The following is a 14,487-nucleotide window of genomic DNA, read 5'->3' on the forward strand; positions in this document are numbered from 1 at the left end:
TAGACCGGTATTTATTGTCATGTCACCGTTACAGTCTATTAACAAAACGTCCCCTTGTCATCCCATTTGCTAACCTTGGGCTGCCCTTCACCACTGAGAATATACTCTCCTTTAGTGCTTCGGTTCTGGGCTTCCGCCACTGGAATGCCTTTGATGCCGTTTGCAGTTATCTTCATTAAACAAAACAAATGCCCCTCTAAGCTCTAATTTGTGTATTTGTTATTGTTATATTATTAAGCAAATGTAAACATCGATTTTAAACGTGTTTGAAATTACTGCAATTTTATTTCAAGATATATATTGTTCTGTCTGGTCGAAATGGCAAAAGAAAATATTTTACTTTTTCTGTATTTACGTGTGCTTTATCCTCCTGTTAGGATTAGACATCCTTCGAAAAGCCTTAAATTTCATATGCTCAATTCTACGCCAATCCCCTGAGTAGGCAAGAGCCATAGTGGAAGCATCATCATCGTTATCATTATCATCATCACCATCATCTGCGCGGGTTCTCATGTTTTAGGTTTCTTAACCTGCATCAAGCCGCTCGGCCAACGTGAGTTGGAGGCTGTGACGTTACGACTACCTCATACGACAGCCGGCCGCCGTTTTTGGAAGCGCGCTGACAGTCCCATAGCTGAACAGTGTACAGTACCGTCCATTGGTAAATTGTCAACACAACACAAAGTACAGTGATTCAATGTTTTCATACAATGGCAATGGTCAACACAAAACAAAATGTAAATCAGAATAAAAAGTGAAAAAGATGCAGGGACAGGAATTGAAAGCTGCTGAAAAGCAGCTTGACGGGATTTCTGACCGAGGGCAGATTGGCCGCAGAGTCGTGGTGATGTAAAAAAGGAAATAAAATATAAGCAAGTAAAACAGAAAAAGTACAAGAACGCATAACACAAGCAAGTAAAATATCAACAAATTTAGTAGCAAACTGACGAATGCGGCATAATAGGGGAGAACAAAGTGAGACGGAATGCAAAAGAACATAATTTATATATATAAGAAACACTACCTTGAAACAGTATGCATAACGAAAACACAAATACATGAAACAGTTCATGTTTGTACATGTGCATATGAAAAGGCAAAAGTGCACTTCTATTCAAACGAATTATCAAATTGAATATGATACTATAAAATAATACATAGTGAAAATGAACTCGAGATTAATTGATCACATTCCCAGACTCTCTGGGGTTGCTAATTAAATATCCTTTCCACTGCTTTTTTGTCAGCGCATCAGGCGTAATGCCTTTGTTGTTTAGGTGATTCAAAAAGTTTGGCATGATATGCTTAAGACTTTTAAAAAAGTATTTCGTTCGCGAAAACGGTATTTACCATGTGCCTCTTTTCCTTATGTTGTAAGGTGTTGCGGGTGACTCTTTGAGCTGACAATGTGTCAGAAAATTGGTTTTACTTCTCGGACCATGTTTGTATTTAGCAAAGAGATTGAAATTGTACAGTTGTTTTGGAGCACGTTACATGTTGTAAATAATGTTGATGTATGAGCGTCGTACGGAACACCTGCAATATGTCGTATTGCCTTCTTCTGTAGCCTGAACAATTATAATTTGTTCTCTTGTATGGTGTCTCCCCAAACGAGAGTACAGTAATTGATGTGCGAGTGAAATAAAGCATTATAAATGACGAGTTTAACTTTTGGAGAAACTATATCTCGGAATTTTGAAAGCACTCCACATGCCTTGGCAAGCTTTTTGGCAACATCATACACATGTGAATCCCAGTTCAAGTCTTCACTGAAAGTGACCCCCAATATTTTAACGTCTTGTGCAATCTCAATCTCTTTGTCACTAATGTGTAAGTCTAAGCTAAAATATATTTTTGATTAGTTGGTTTGAATAGATCAGCCTTTGTTTTAGCAGCATTTATAACAAGAGAAGTCACTTCACTCCATTTTTGTAGCTTTTCTGGCGCGTCGTGAGCTAGTATACTAAGATTAAATACGTCGTCGGATTGGAGGAACAAGCTTGTGTCATCGGCGTAAACTGAAAATTCGACGTTCTCGCTAACTCTTATAACGCACTTCCCTGCGGAACACCAGTGTTTATGTCTAATAGCGAAGAACTATAATCTTTAATGCTTACACATTGCTTTCTATTCCATAGATAAGATTTGACGAGATTTAGGGCTACACCTCGGAAACCATAATGTTCTAGTTTAGTAAACTGAGTTTTGTAGTGTATTCTCTCAAACGCCTTAGAAAAAGCAATATTAGTACCCAGTGTTAGCTTCTTTTCCTCAAATCCTTTTAAGATGATTTATTTTTGCGCTAGCAAAGCGTGCTCACCTGATAAACCTTGACGAAAACCGAATTTTTCTGACGCAATCGAAAAATGCTTATCGCAGAAAGATATAATTCGCTTACAGATAACTTTTTCTAGCCCTTTGGAAATAACAGGCAACATTGCGATTAGACGGTAATTTCAGAAGTTATTCTTATTTCCCGATTTGTACAACACGCTAACTTTAGCGTGCTGCATTTTCTCGGGGAAAACTTCTGTGGCTAGACACAATTTGAACAGAGAGGTAAGTGGAGGCACTAGAAGGTCAAGTACGTGTTTAATTGGGCCAATTCGAATGTCATCAATATCGCGCGCTTTACTATTCTTGAGGCCTATAAAAGTGGAGTGTACTTCCTGTTCCGTTACTGGTTCTAAGAACACAGATATCACATTTGATGTGCCCATAAATTGCAAAATAGAGCGTTTGTCCACACATGACGTGCTATTTGAGACCTGAGTCGTGAAATATTTGTTAAAATTATTTGCCTGTTTTTCACCGCTAAGTATATCATTATGCACTACGAGCTCCAGTTCCTTAATTGGCGAGTGCCAGAGTGAATCAGACGATTTGTTTCCTGCCATAAAACATCACTACGAGAACTTGCCCTCTCAAATAGCTTTAGAAAATAAGCATTCTTTTTGTTATGTGAAGTTTTGTTTAACGTGTTTTTAAATTTCTTGAATTCGGCCAGATGACTGCTGTCTCTACTTTTGATAAATCTATAATATAAAGCATTTCTTTACGAATAATTTCATGGCATTCACTTGTTAATCACGGCTTTCGAATTTTCCTTAAGGCTCTCAAAGTCTTCTGTTTAAAGCAATAGTGATATGCATTTTTAAAAGATGCATCGAAGTATTGTAAGCCTCATCAGCATTTTTGCAGGTATACAAGGCACTGAAGTTTAACTTTTCAATATGGTGTCTAAATTGCTCCAAAGTTGTTGAATTGATTTGCTATATTTGATAGGGTTCCAAAGGACTTGGTTTTAGGAGTCTAGAAAGCTTGTTTTTTTTTATATATTATATATCCAGGGAAGTGATCGCTCACATCCGATATAACAGAAACTGATGTCACGCAGTCGTTTCCATTATTCGTGATAAATATGTCTAGAAGACTTTCAGGGCGAATACTGACACGAGTTGGTTCGTTTAATGTGACTGTGCATGCATAAGAATCAAGCAACAGCTGGAATGAGCGTGACGTTGCATTACTTTGTAAAGGTTGATGTTACTGTCACCACCTTTTACGACACAGCTTATTTGTGCCTACAAAAGTTAGTAGCCTTTCAAGGAAGACATAAAACTTTTCCACACACCCATCAGGTGGGCGATAAAGAACAACATAATCATGGTTATTCTGGATTAGTGCTGAAGCTTCATAATCCGGCGTGATTGTTGTAAATTCAGTGAGTAAGCTACAAGATATCTTTTCCAAGATTAACTGCAGTACTTTTCCCTCTAGGCGGGAAGGTGTATTCAAGTAAAAGCTATTATAGCCTGGTAATCCAAACACTTCCTCGTCGCATGTGTACCAGGTTTCCGTAACCATAATAATGTCAAACCTAAAGAAAAATTCATCTAGGAAGGTGGTGAGCCCATCGTACTTATTTCGAGCCGATCGTGCATTGCAGTGTAAAAATGCCAGGTGAGCACCATCATTCTGATGTGCGATATCTTTTGGTGACGCCACGTTAAAGAAAAAAAGTAAAGCAGAAAACTAAAAATATGTGACGAGGTAGTCACTACTTTACGAAGTGAGACCACCTTCGCGCATCTTATCCAGGTCTGCTTCACTGGTTATCTGGATAGCACGAGATGTGTCTGTTTTTCAAGCGAACACCTTGCCATCCCTGGTCCATGCAAATTGCCAGTTCAGATCTCGTTTTCGTGCAATCATTAGCCCAAGCAGCTTCTTTAGTTGTGGGCACAAATGTTCGGTAATCAACGCCGGTTGCTTTGTGGCAAAGCCAAGGTCTTCCGTGTTTATCCGAGTTCGTTTTGCCTTAGCCATTAGGGCATCACGTTTTACTCGGCGGTTGAAAGACACGACAATATTTGAGTTTACAGAGCTGTCTTGGTTGCCGGAAGCATTCGAACGAGCCTTTGCACTTCGGGCCGGAACACGATGGCAAGCCTCAATGTCATGTTCAGTAATAGTTTCGCCTAGTGCATACCCTATTTTAGTAAGCACTTGTGCAAGGTTTTCATTGACTGCTTGCGGGATACCTTTAATCTCGACGTTCTTGTTCCGCGAATATTGATCTTGTGCGGAGATGCGCATTGCGTTTTCTTGCGTCGTCTTTTTGAGGCACTCATGCTCTTGCAAAATAGTTTCTTGAGTTGCCTTTAATGCTGTGTTTTCTCTCTTGATGTCTGAGCATTCATTCTTAAGGGACTCATATTCCTTGCTTATGAAGTCTAAGCTGCTCTTTAGGTCCCTGATTTCTTTCCGAAATTTTCGCTGCAAACTCTCTATATCACTTCCCATTTTGGGGCACAGTTCAAAAAGACGAATTCACACAATTTAGAACTACACTATTGGCAGCAGAGGCAACAGAAAGAAGAGGGTAAAAGGTTAGAAATACTCAAAGCTCTGAGATAAAGGTAGACGATAAGCTTGTGCGCTGTCTGCCGCCTCCACTGCCGAAATGCCGTGAAGCCGGCCTTGCGCTCCTTTATAGCTGCGTAGCAATGTCCACGCAGGCGCTGGAGGGGTACAGTAAAGTCACGTAGGCGTTGAGTAATCTTCACTCTGACGTGGCTAGGTGACAACGCTACCAGCTTAGCTTGGCTTGAGTTCTGCAGTCCCTTGACCTATGTCGTGCTCTACCACCGCAGCTGTGCCGGTATCGCCTGTGAGACACAAGTATAGACGATGAGCTTGTGCGCTGTCTGCCGCCTCCGCTGCCAAAAAATGTCGAATGCACGCCATCAATATTGCTGGCCCTCTATAAAAGCGAGTGGTTATGAAAAACACTTTGCGCGCACATCACAAGTCGGTCAAGAGGAGTGAGAGCTTTGAGCCACCAGTAGCAATATGCATGTCTAAGCTACTATGCTTCCGTAAAATAGCGAAATTTAATTATGCTGTGCACCTATGTGCTCCCTTTAACAAGGGACGTGTCTGTACATTCATTTCGTGGTCTCACTAACCACCACAAGTTCACCTCCAATAATGCAGAACTTCTGAAAAAATTATGCTTACCAGCCCGCCTGTGCCTAGCTATGAAGAGGAGCTGGAGGCCGCGAATGTCATGAAGTATATAGCGCAGGCCAGCAATACGCTCTAACGTGCAGCAGAAGCAGTTGATAAGTTCTGCTGATCCGTGTGTCCTGGGTTCAATGCCGTCATGACAATCACTTTTCAATGAAGGCACAATGGAAGACGCTTGTGTACTGTGGAATGTCAGTGCACGTGAAAAACACTAAATGATCAATATTTTCGGGGCTCTTCACTACGGCATTTCCTCATTATTATGTCATGGTTTTGGAACGCAATAGCCCAGGTAAAAGTAATATTATTGTTAATAATAACATTATTTCATGATTATTACTAATAAATACACTAATGTTGTGGAGTATGTAAAATTTATTGTTTTGTCACAGTCGTTGATGCAGAAAGATGGTGATTGCGGATGAATCGAGTCATATTGTTCGTCGCCTACCGTTTCCTCCGGGTGCTCACGCACACCGACCAGGTAGACACACTCGAACGGAGCGATGCCTGCGACGTCTTCGAGTGAGTCTCCACTCTTCTCCTCTCAACGAGGCCGTTGTAGAGTTCAGCGTCTACATTGATCGCACAGTATTGTGATCCTTTTCTCTTTTTCTTTTGGTTCTTTCGGGCAGGTACGAGATGCCACCTTCGTCGGACAACTTCAAGTTGTTCCTGCCCGTCTACATGCGGGAAAAAAACGTAAGCAGTGCCTCTTAAGCGATTTTGTTACTTTGTCTCATCTCTTTGATGTTCAGATGCGTTTTTTTATTGTCATGAGGAGCATTATCTAGTAATAAGCAGCTGTTTTCTATATAAACCAAAAATGGCTCTGAAGGAGCGTATTAGAAAAAACGGTTGCAAATAACGAAATCAGAAAACTTGGGGTAAGCAACTTCGTAGATGTAACCCAACAGGGGCAAATTTAATGTGGGTTGTGTCATGAAGCTAATCCATTCAAATCTCACTTTCTGGGACACTGCTGAAGCAGTTTTAAGATTGTAAATAATTTTTTGAATTTTTGAGAACTTGGGTCACAGTGCAGGTGACGCGGGCAACATTTATAATCTGGGCAGTAGCTGCTTTTCTGCAGGTGCTGTAAAGAATATGGTAGACGTAGGATATAGATGTGAACTTATAAAAGGATGCACTCCTCTAACATGGGGCCCCATTTCTGCACTGCAGCATCTCGTGCAGGTAGGAATTAGGTGTGTGTGTGTGTGGCTGGCATTTGATCACTGCACAGTTTTATATTTGCCCGGCGAGGAACGGCATATGTCGAACATTTCAGCCTTTTCACAGCTCTGCGAAAAAGACAGCCATTGTCGCATCCGCAATACCACAGCCTCCCCAGATTCAATTTATCTAGATCGGTTGACTTCATCGGTGTTGAGAGCACGGAATATTTTTTTTTTCTTTCAGATGGAGCCAATGAAGTAAGATTTTAAAATCTTGCCAAATTTCTCGGGAAGGTTCAAGAGCGTGTATTGAAAGTATTTGGCGCTTTTATGTCTAGAAAACACACGCAACGGTGTGTCGTAACCTTTGCACCGTAGTGGCAACCGACAATATTGTGATGATAGCCTTCCTCCCAGCAGTAGTTTGGCTTTTTTTTTCACTACCACACAATTTTATAAACCAATGAGCGACCACGGTAAGGCTGGGCCATGCAAAGAGATCAATTTTTTTAGCGTTTACTGCCTACTACAATTTCAAGCGAGCGGCGCCGACAGCAAGAAGTGCCACCGCGGCCGTCCCAGCTACTGCGGTCGCGCACGTTCGAGGTGTCTTGACGTATTGCAGCTTCTACCGGGAGCCGCTAGGGCGTGAGGCACAGCTGATTGTTGCTGGGGAAGAATACTTCTCTTCTTTTTTTTTAATCTCTTTGCTGACTTTATACTTTGCAGCAGTAAAACTCATTTGACACTAAATAGCACCCGCAAAGTTCACTACGTTTTTAAACATGCACTAAAGGAAAACAATAATCTGGAAACAGTAAACAATAAACCTAACTACTGTATTTATGTACTCAAACACTGAATATGCAGACGGGCATTTGCTGAATTGTACATTATTGAGGGGCTGGAAAATTGTATTTCTTTTCTTTTTCTGAAATGAATACATATACATCGATGTTGAAAAGCACTTATACTTTTCTTGCTGCTTATCTGGCCCTCAATACTGTTTTGAAGATTACTTGTTATATTTGAATAATAAAGTGTTTTCTGAGTTCTCATAAAAACAAGGCATACAGGGTGAGCTGAAGGCAAACTGCTCGAACCTCACGTTACGGTACAAAGGATCGGGTAGTAGCTTTCCCGCACACGAAGTTCGTTTTGTGGCAGCTTCTGGCTGCGGTAGCACGGTCATTCAAATCCAACGCCGGTCTCTCATGCACAAAAGAGATGTCCCCTCGAATGAATAGAGATAAACTTCCGGTGTCTGCACTGAGTTATTCTGGCAATTTCCATTGCAACGAGCCATTTTTTTCATGGGGCGGGGAGGGCATAATTTGATTTGCATAAAATTTGCATCTGGCTTGGGTCGCTGGTAAACGATCCTTCGCCGTGATAGGGGAGCGAAGCTTTCCAGAGTCATGCACGCTATATGCACACGCATACATACCCGAGAATATGCAGACTTTCATTCTTAATATAACGAGAGATCGTTTTAGCAAAAAATTAATGCCAATAGTGGAATCGAGGTATCAGGAATGAACACTCAGCTACAGATTCAAAGTGTGCCACGTAACCATCATGCTGCAGCCTCCTGCAATGTCCTGTTTCAATGCCCACCTAGCAGAGATTATATTCCCTAAAAAAAAGTTGCGAAGGACAATTTGAGACGAAAGCAGACGACATCGTCAGCACAAGTCCACATTCTCGGATGCTTGCACCTTTTGCTCGACAATTTGTTGGATCCGTGTGGAAAAGTTGGGTTGGGAACAGGGGGGCGGTGACAACGGTTTTTTTTTGAAGGGGTAGGGCTTTTGACGAACGATGTAAACACCGCCTAAGGGACGATTAGATGTGCGCGCAGTGCTGAAGGGACGGGCTGCATTTAGGAAGCTCGTGGGAAGGCGGGAAGCGTTGCTTCTCGCATGATTCGGGACAACGCGAGATTTCCGCCGCGATTTACTGCCTCTTTGTCACGCTCTTCTCATGTTTCATCGCGGGAGAAGTTAGTTCGGTCACGATAGTTCAAAGCAGTGAGCCTATTCAATAGGCCACTACCAAGCAAAAATTTCAATAAGGCCTTCTCTGGCAGGTTATAGAAATAGCTTGCATGATATTTTCCTTATATTTTCTTTGTGACGTTTTCGCACATGACAGCATCTGCCCTGACCTTCCCCACTACATCGATGTGATTTCCACCTCATATTCTCTCATTGGAGAAATAATATTTGTGTTTAAAAATAGCGCACAACTTTCTGTATTGCATTTGTATAACCGCCCCTTATGTTACAATTTCAAAAGGGTCTTAGAAGTTTAGTTTCGAATACTCAGTGTGTCTCTTATGAAAAGAAGACTCGAAATCCAGAGTGATTCTTGGCGGATAATTTACAGTTCACTTTAAGTGACGCGTACGCCGCTTTTTATTTTGTTTGGTCTCGCCAACAGCGCAGAGACGAAACGTCCGCACAGTTGACGCCTCGGCGAATGCGCTGGTGTCCCCATTGAAAATTTAGTGAAATGTGGATCTCTTGCAACAAGGCTATTTGAATTTGCGCTGCCTTCTAATGTGCAGTTTTTTCAGTGCACAATGATGTAGTTTGAAGTATTATTTTTTTCCTTGAAATAAATTATATCGTTTTATTTACTTTTGTCCTTTAGTCCTTCATTGTGTGCATACCGTTTGTATTAGCAGAATTTATTTTTAACGACTGTGTTGCAGTACATTCTTTTTGTCTGGAGAGCTCGCTCTGCATTATGAACTCTTATAATATTACTAGACATTTGATATAACATACAACAACGCACCCACTGTAAAGCCCAGTATTTGGAGGCTGGAAATGACACAAGGCACATTTTTTATTGCATACAAGTACTTACTATACTGGGAATGAATTACTGGCTTACTAAAAGTTATTTGTTTGGGTTGTGTCTAATTGCGTACGTTTGCGGAATTTAGGCTCACATGTAGAGCACCCCTTATTTTCTCTATTTAAGCTGTGAAACTGCAACATTCGAAAAGAATAGTGCTTTGTGTACCTCACTCTTTCTTACTGATTCGTCAAAAAGGTGCACCTAAATGTTCGTCGTTGGTGCCCAGAAAACATTTCTTATTGCTTCAAATAAATCGTTTTATTCATTGAACAGTTCTTGAGTGAATCACATGACTACAAAGCCAGGGTTATTATGTTGCTTTTGCTGAGTAGCAAAAAAAAATATATATATATACACATGGCAGACATTCGTCTTTTTTTTAATTCATCCGGAAGTGTGGCACTATTACAGCTTTATGTTAGGTTATTTGATAAATGTTGCGTGCCCGTTTATTGAACAAGCGTTACTAAGCAACTTCAACTCGAAACTTTCAATTAGCAAGAAGCTTTTGCTATATACCGCTTCCCATTCGCCCTGAACAAAGCTTCCTGATTGCCACTATGGTCTGTTGCCCAGTAGCATCAACAAAAAACATCGACGCTTGATGCAGAATGAAACAATACAAACACTTGGCAAACAACTCGCAGGTCATGCCATTGCCCGAGGCCAACTCGTCCACAACAGGTGGCTTTCGACACGAAATGGAGGGAACAGGAGACGAACATTTAGGCATGCTAGTGGGGCTAACTAAATGGCAGGGCAGAAACCAGGCGCAAGCAGTGGTCGCCCCGATGTTCTCGCAAGGAAAAGAGGCAATCTGCGATGGAAGAATGCTAGAATAAGCAGAAGAGAAAAGTAAAAGCTTGGGGCGAAACTTCGACAGGCGCCGTTGCGGATGCCGCGTAAAGGCGCCTTCTGCCGGCGACGAAACCCCGCCACCACTTAACCGCGCGTATCACGACAGCGGAAGAGTCGACCGTCTTCGTGTCTTAAGCAACACTTATGCGCGAGTGCTCACACTCGCCGTTGTGGTCTATCGATTACTCGCCTGTCACTGACGCGCTACACATTTTGGGCCCTTCCCGAAAACCGAAGTTAATTTGGCCAATCATTCTGTCTTCGCTAGTCTAGCTCACTCGATCGCTGCACAAACCCAGGTCTGCTGTGCCTACGGAGACTACTCAGGTACCCCTACGTGGCGTACATCCGTCAAGACGATCTACGTTTGAAACCCAAGCGGGCACTGTGTTTCCCTTGCTTCGTAGAGGACGCGAGCTTGAAAGTGAATGAATTAGAAACATTTGCAGTAAGTTTTTTTTTCTTTGCTCGGTTTCTTCCGTGTGTGGCCGTTGGCGCCTCTTTCGTGATCTGCTGTCATAAATGAGTTTCGCTAGTGTACCCAACATTGAAGTCTCTCTGCCAGATGTCACCGGACAAGCATTGGCCGGCTGTTGCTGGTAGTGCGTGTCGAAAGCTATAAAGTGTCGACTGTGTCTGCGCGTGCGAAATGTAGTGAGTTAATTGCAGATAATTTAACCTGCATGTTGGGGCGGTATATAATGCCGGCAAGTGGCGTATTCGGGTTGCTGTTTTGGAATAACAATTTTCTAAGTTTACGTCACTCCTGTGTGTATGGATCTTCTTTTCCCGCTTTTATTCTTGGGAGATAATCTGTCTCTTTTTACTTGTTTTTTCCTTCAAGAAGAGCTTTGGTTGCTTCGACAGATCTTCGCAATATGCATTGTTGTAATAAAATACACTGGGACGACAGGATGCTTATTTCTTCACAGTACTCAGCAGTCCTCTCACAATTGTCCGGTAGTAGATTGCGTTTGTTCACAAAAGAGTGTAAAGGCGATAATATAACGAAACTTCTTTTGTTTCTGAGCTTAGATATTCATGTTACAGGGCAGGTAGATTGGAGGTTTGTTTGAAATAAGAGACAACTGCCACATTGTTTGACTTGCGTGTGAGGCTAATGCATCAAAACGCGACATGATGAAATACTGTCTAATACCGCCAAAACTGTAGGGCCTACTTGTGTAGGTACCTTCCATACAGTTAAACCAACGGGTGATTTTAAATCACTGCTCAGATACGTTTATTCTCGCAATGAACGAAAATGAATGTGTATAAAAAAAAGATGACGATAGCCTTGATTGAGTTAAGCACTGCTTGATTAGATGCAACCGTATGCTTACACTTCTCATGCCATGTGGATAGGTCGCACACGCTGATTGATAGATATGTGAGGTTTAACGTTCCGAAACCACCATATCATTATGAGAGACGCCGTATAAGAGGACTCCAGAAATTTCGACCACCTGTGGTTCTTTAACGTGCACCAAAATGAGAGCACATGGGCCTACAGTAATTTCGCCTCCATCTAAAATGCAGCCGCTGCAGCGGAGATTCGCTCCCGTGACCTGCGGGTAAGCAGCTGAGTACCTTAGCCACTAGACCATCGCGGTGGGGGGAGGGGGGGACACGCCAGGTTCAGAATGTAAGTGGTGTTGTCAAGTAAACAAAAAACTGACTGACTGCGCTTATATCCATATGTGTCGCTAATGAAGGCTATTGTGTTCTCTTTCAGTACGCAAACGGATTTAGGTAGCAGATAACTACATGGGTGTTGCTATGCGCGGGCGTCTCAGTGGTGCTGCACCAAAATGACCACGCATTGCTACGCTGCCGAGCTATAATCCACTTAACCACTTTAAACGTTGTTAAATGCACCACCGCTCAGACAAACTTTTTGATTTCTTCGTGAGCTTTGTGGAAAAAATCGATCATTATTTTGGACATTGTGGTGCATTTCTCTAGTGCATGACTCGTGTCAAAAATAATACTGCTGCAAGCCTTAGTTTTGACCAGCCCATTTTATATGCTGCGGATCGGAGACAAGTCCAAACGATCTCAAGTGAGCTCTCAATGTCCGAGGTGATGCCTTTTTGTTCCCGAACGTTTTGTAATTTCAATAGAATTGCATTACTGTAAGCCATAATCAACTGCCCTTTTAACCACTTGGCGCTGCATTCCAACAACCCACGTCACCACTCTTCCCTTTTGACAAAAACGAGGATATCTGCTAACCTACCTGTCCTGTTTGATCAACACTGCCATTTTCTCGTCTCTTAATGTTACGCTGTAGCTATAGCCCCACCCTGGTGGTCTAGTGGCTAAGGTACTCGTCTGCTGAGCCGCAGGTCGCGGTATCAATTACGGCCGCGGCAGCTGCATTTTAGATTGAGGCAGAAATGCTCTAGGCCTGTGTGCTCAGATTTTGGTAAATGCTTAAAAACCCCAGGTGATCGAAACTTCCGTAGCCCTCCAATGTAGCGTTTTTCATATTGTAATGGTGGTTTACGGACGTTATACCCCGCATGTCAATGAACGCTTTAAACTTTAGGCCTGGAGGCGACACACCCACCACTGGTGGGCGAGCGATTGGCGAAGAGACGCGCGTTGAGCATACTACTAGTCACGAATCCTCCACTTGCGTACGCAAGAGGACGCCACACTTCCTTTGGTCCCACGTGAAGCTCGGACTCGAGTTTGAACGCACGCATGAATTTGGTGGCACCGCAGAGCTCTGCCAACATCTTGCTCCCAAATGCCTCGCGACTCAAATCAATGCATGTGCAATTGCGGGCCGCATTTCCCACTTTCTTGTGCGCTAGTGTTCCCGACGCAGCTTTTGAGTGGCCTCGTCATCTGATAAGCATTATATTATGCAGCCGACCCTTGCTACAGTGTGGAAACTCTCACGGTGAATTAGGCTGCGCAAGATGCAAAGGCATGCGAACTGCAGTTCCATTTATAGGGTTCAAAACCATAGTTACCGGCTTGAGGGTACATATTCAAAAGCCTATTCACACTACTTTTCTTTCTGTATTGCTATTTCTGAAGGGGAAGAATAGAGTACGAGATATCGCTTTTATATTGAGAAGACGGACTATATATTATCTGAGATGCAGAAGTTGGCCCACAGTTCTTGCAAGTGGCTGCTACACAGAAAAAATGTTCACAGTAAGCTCAGAAATTTATGGTAAATATAGCAATTTTCCGTGATTTGTATGTATGCATGCAAAGACACCTCCGAAACACCTTGATACGTTATTCAAGGTAGCTTTTTTCTGGAAAAAGGTTTCTGCAAATGGTGCAATAAAAGTAAACACAAAGACTAGTATGTCCGACAACTAGTAGTAAATTGTTTTTTTAAGGTAAGGTCCTAGGTTGCACGGTTTTGCAGTGACATCCTTCTTCTTATTATGAAAAAAATGAAAACAGTTGAAATTATAATTACTTCTTTCTGAAAAGTAACTGGTTTTTATTTTATATAAGTATGCTAAATATAACCATTCAAATTGAAATTTCTGTTTTCTCAAATGAACAGGTTACAATTAGGTCAGAGACATTAATGATTTCGTTGGTTAATTTTCACAAGACTTTTTTTTAAGGGAGCATGAAAAAATAGTATTTCGGAAATGTAGACACAGACACCGATGAAAAAACCAGAAGAGGTGGTGCGCAGTTAGAAATGGCTCTACTGAAGTGAAAAAAAAACGTATCTACCTATGCGATCATGAAGTATAGGCGTTCTCCCATTGTGTGCTCAACAAAATGTATACTATTTTCTCTTTAGGTAAGACAAAGGAAGGCATGCTGATACAACTATGGCCTAACTATCTTATTGCGGTTGCTTTATTTTTTTGGTCGAGCCTATTTCTCTGATCTGACCTCTAACAGGGCATGCGCCTATATTCGATTTACATGTGCAGTCCCTGCAGTGCGTAGCAAGATGATGTACATTTTTTTATTTTAGCTTTATTATTTTGTTTTCCAGACTTTCACACAGACAACTGCTTATTTGACGGACTTTACATTAAAAGTAGGACAATTTAAATCT

At 42.0% G+C, this 14,487-nt stretch overlaps 1 protein-coding gene across 7 annotated transcripts in view; it reads left to right on the forward strand.

The window, feature by feature from the left end:
• Positions 1-14,487, forward strand: part of LOC142767679 (uncharacterized) — a 203,104-nt gene that overhangs the window by 128,848 nt on the left and 59,769 nt on the right. For 4 of the 7 annotated variants that reach the window (XR_012885096.1, XM_075869850.1, XM_075869851.1 and 1 more), the window contains 2 exons: positions 5,925-6,057; positions 6,168-6,234. Coding sequence is in view for 6 of the 7 variants with exons in the window: in XM_075869850.1 (XP_075725965.1) it covers positions 5,954-6,057; positions 6,168-6,234 (171 nt within the window). In the remaining variant the exon portion in view is untranslated. The remainder of the gene's footprint in view (positions 1-5,924; positions 6,058-6,167; positions 6,235-14,487) is intronic. The other 3 variants (XM_075869853.1, XM_075869854.1, XM_075869855.1) reach the window with 1 other exon arrangement.

Source organism: Rhipicephalus microplus, chromosome 7 (assembly GCF_043290135.1).
Source record: "Rhipicephalus microplus isolate Deutch F79 chromosome 7, USDA_Rmic, whole genome shotgun sequence".
Lineage (NCBI taxonomy): Eukaryota > Metazoa > Arthropoda > Arachnida > Ixodida > Ixodidae > Rhipicephalus > Rhipicephalus microplus.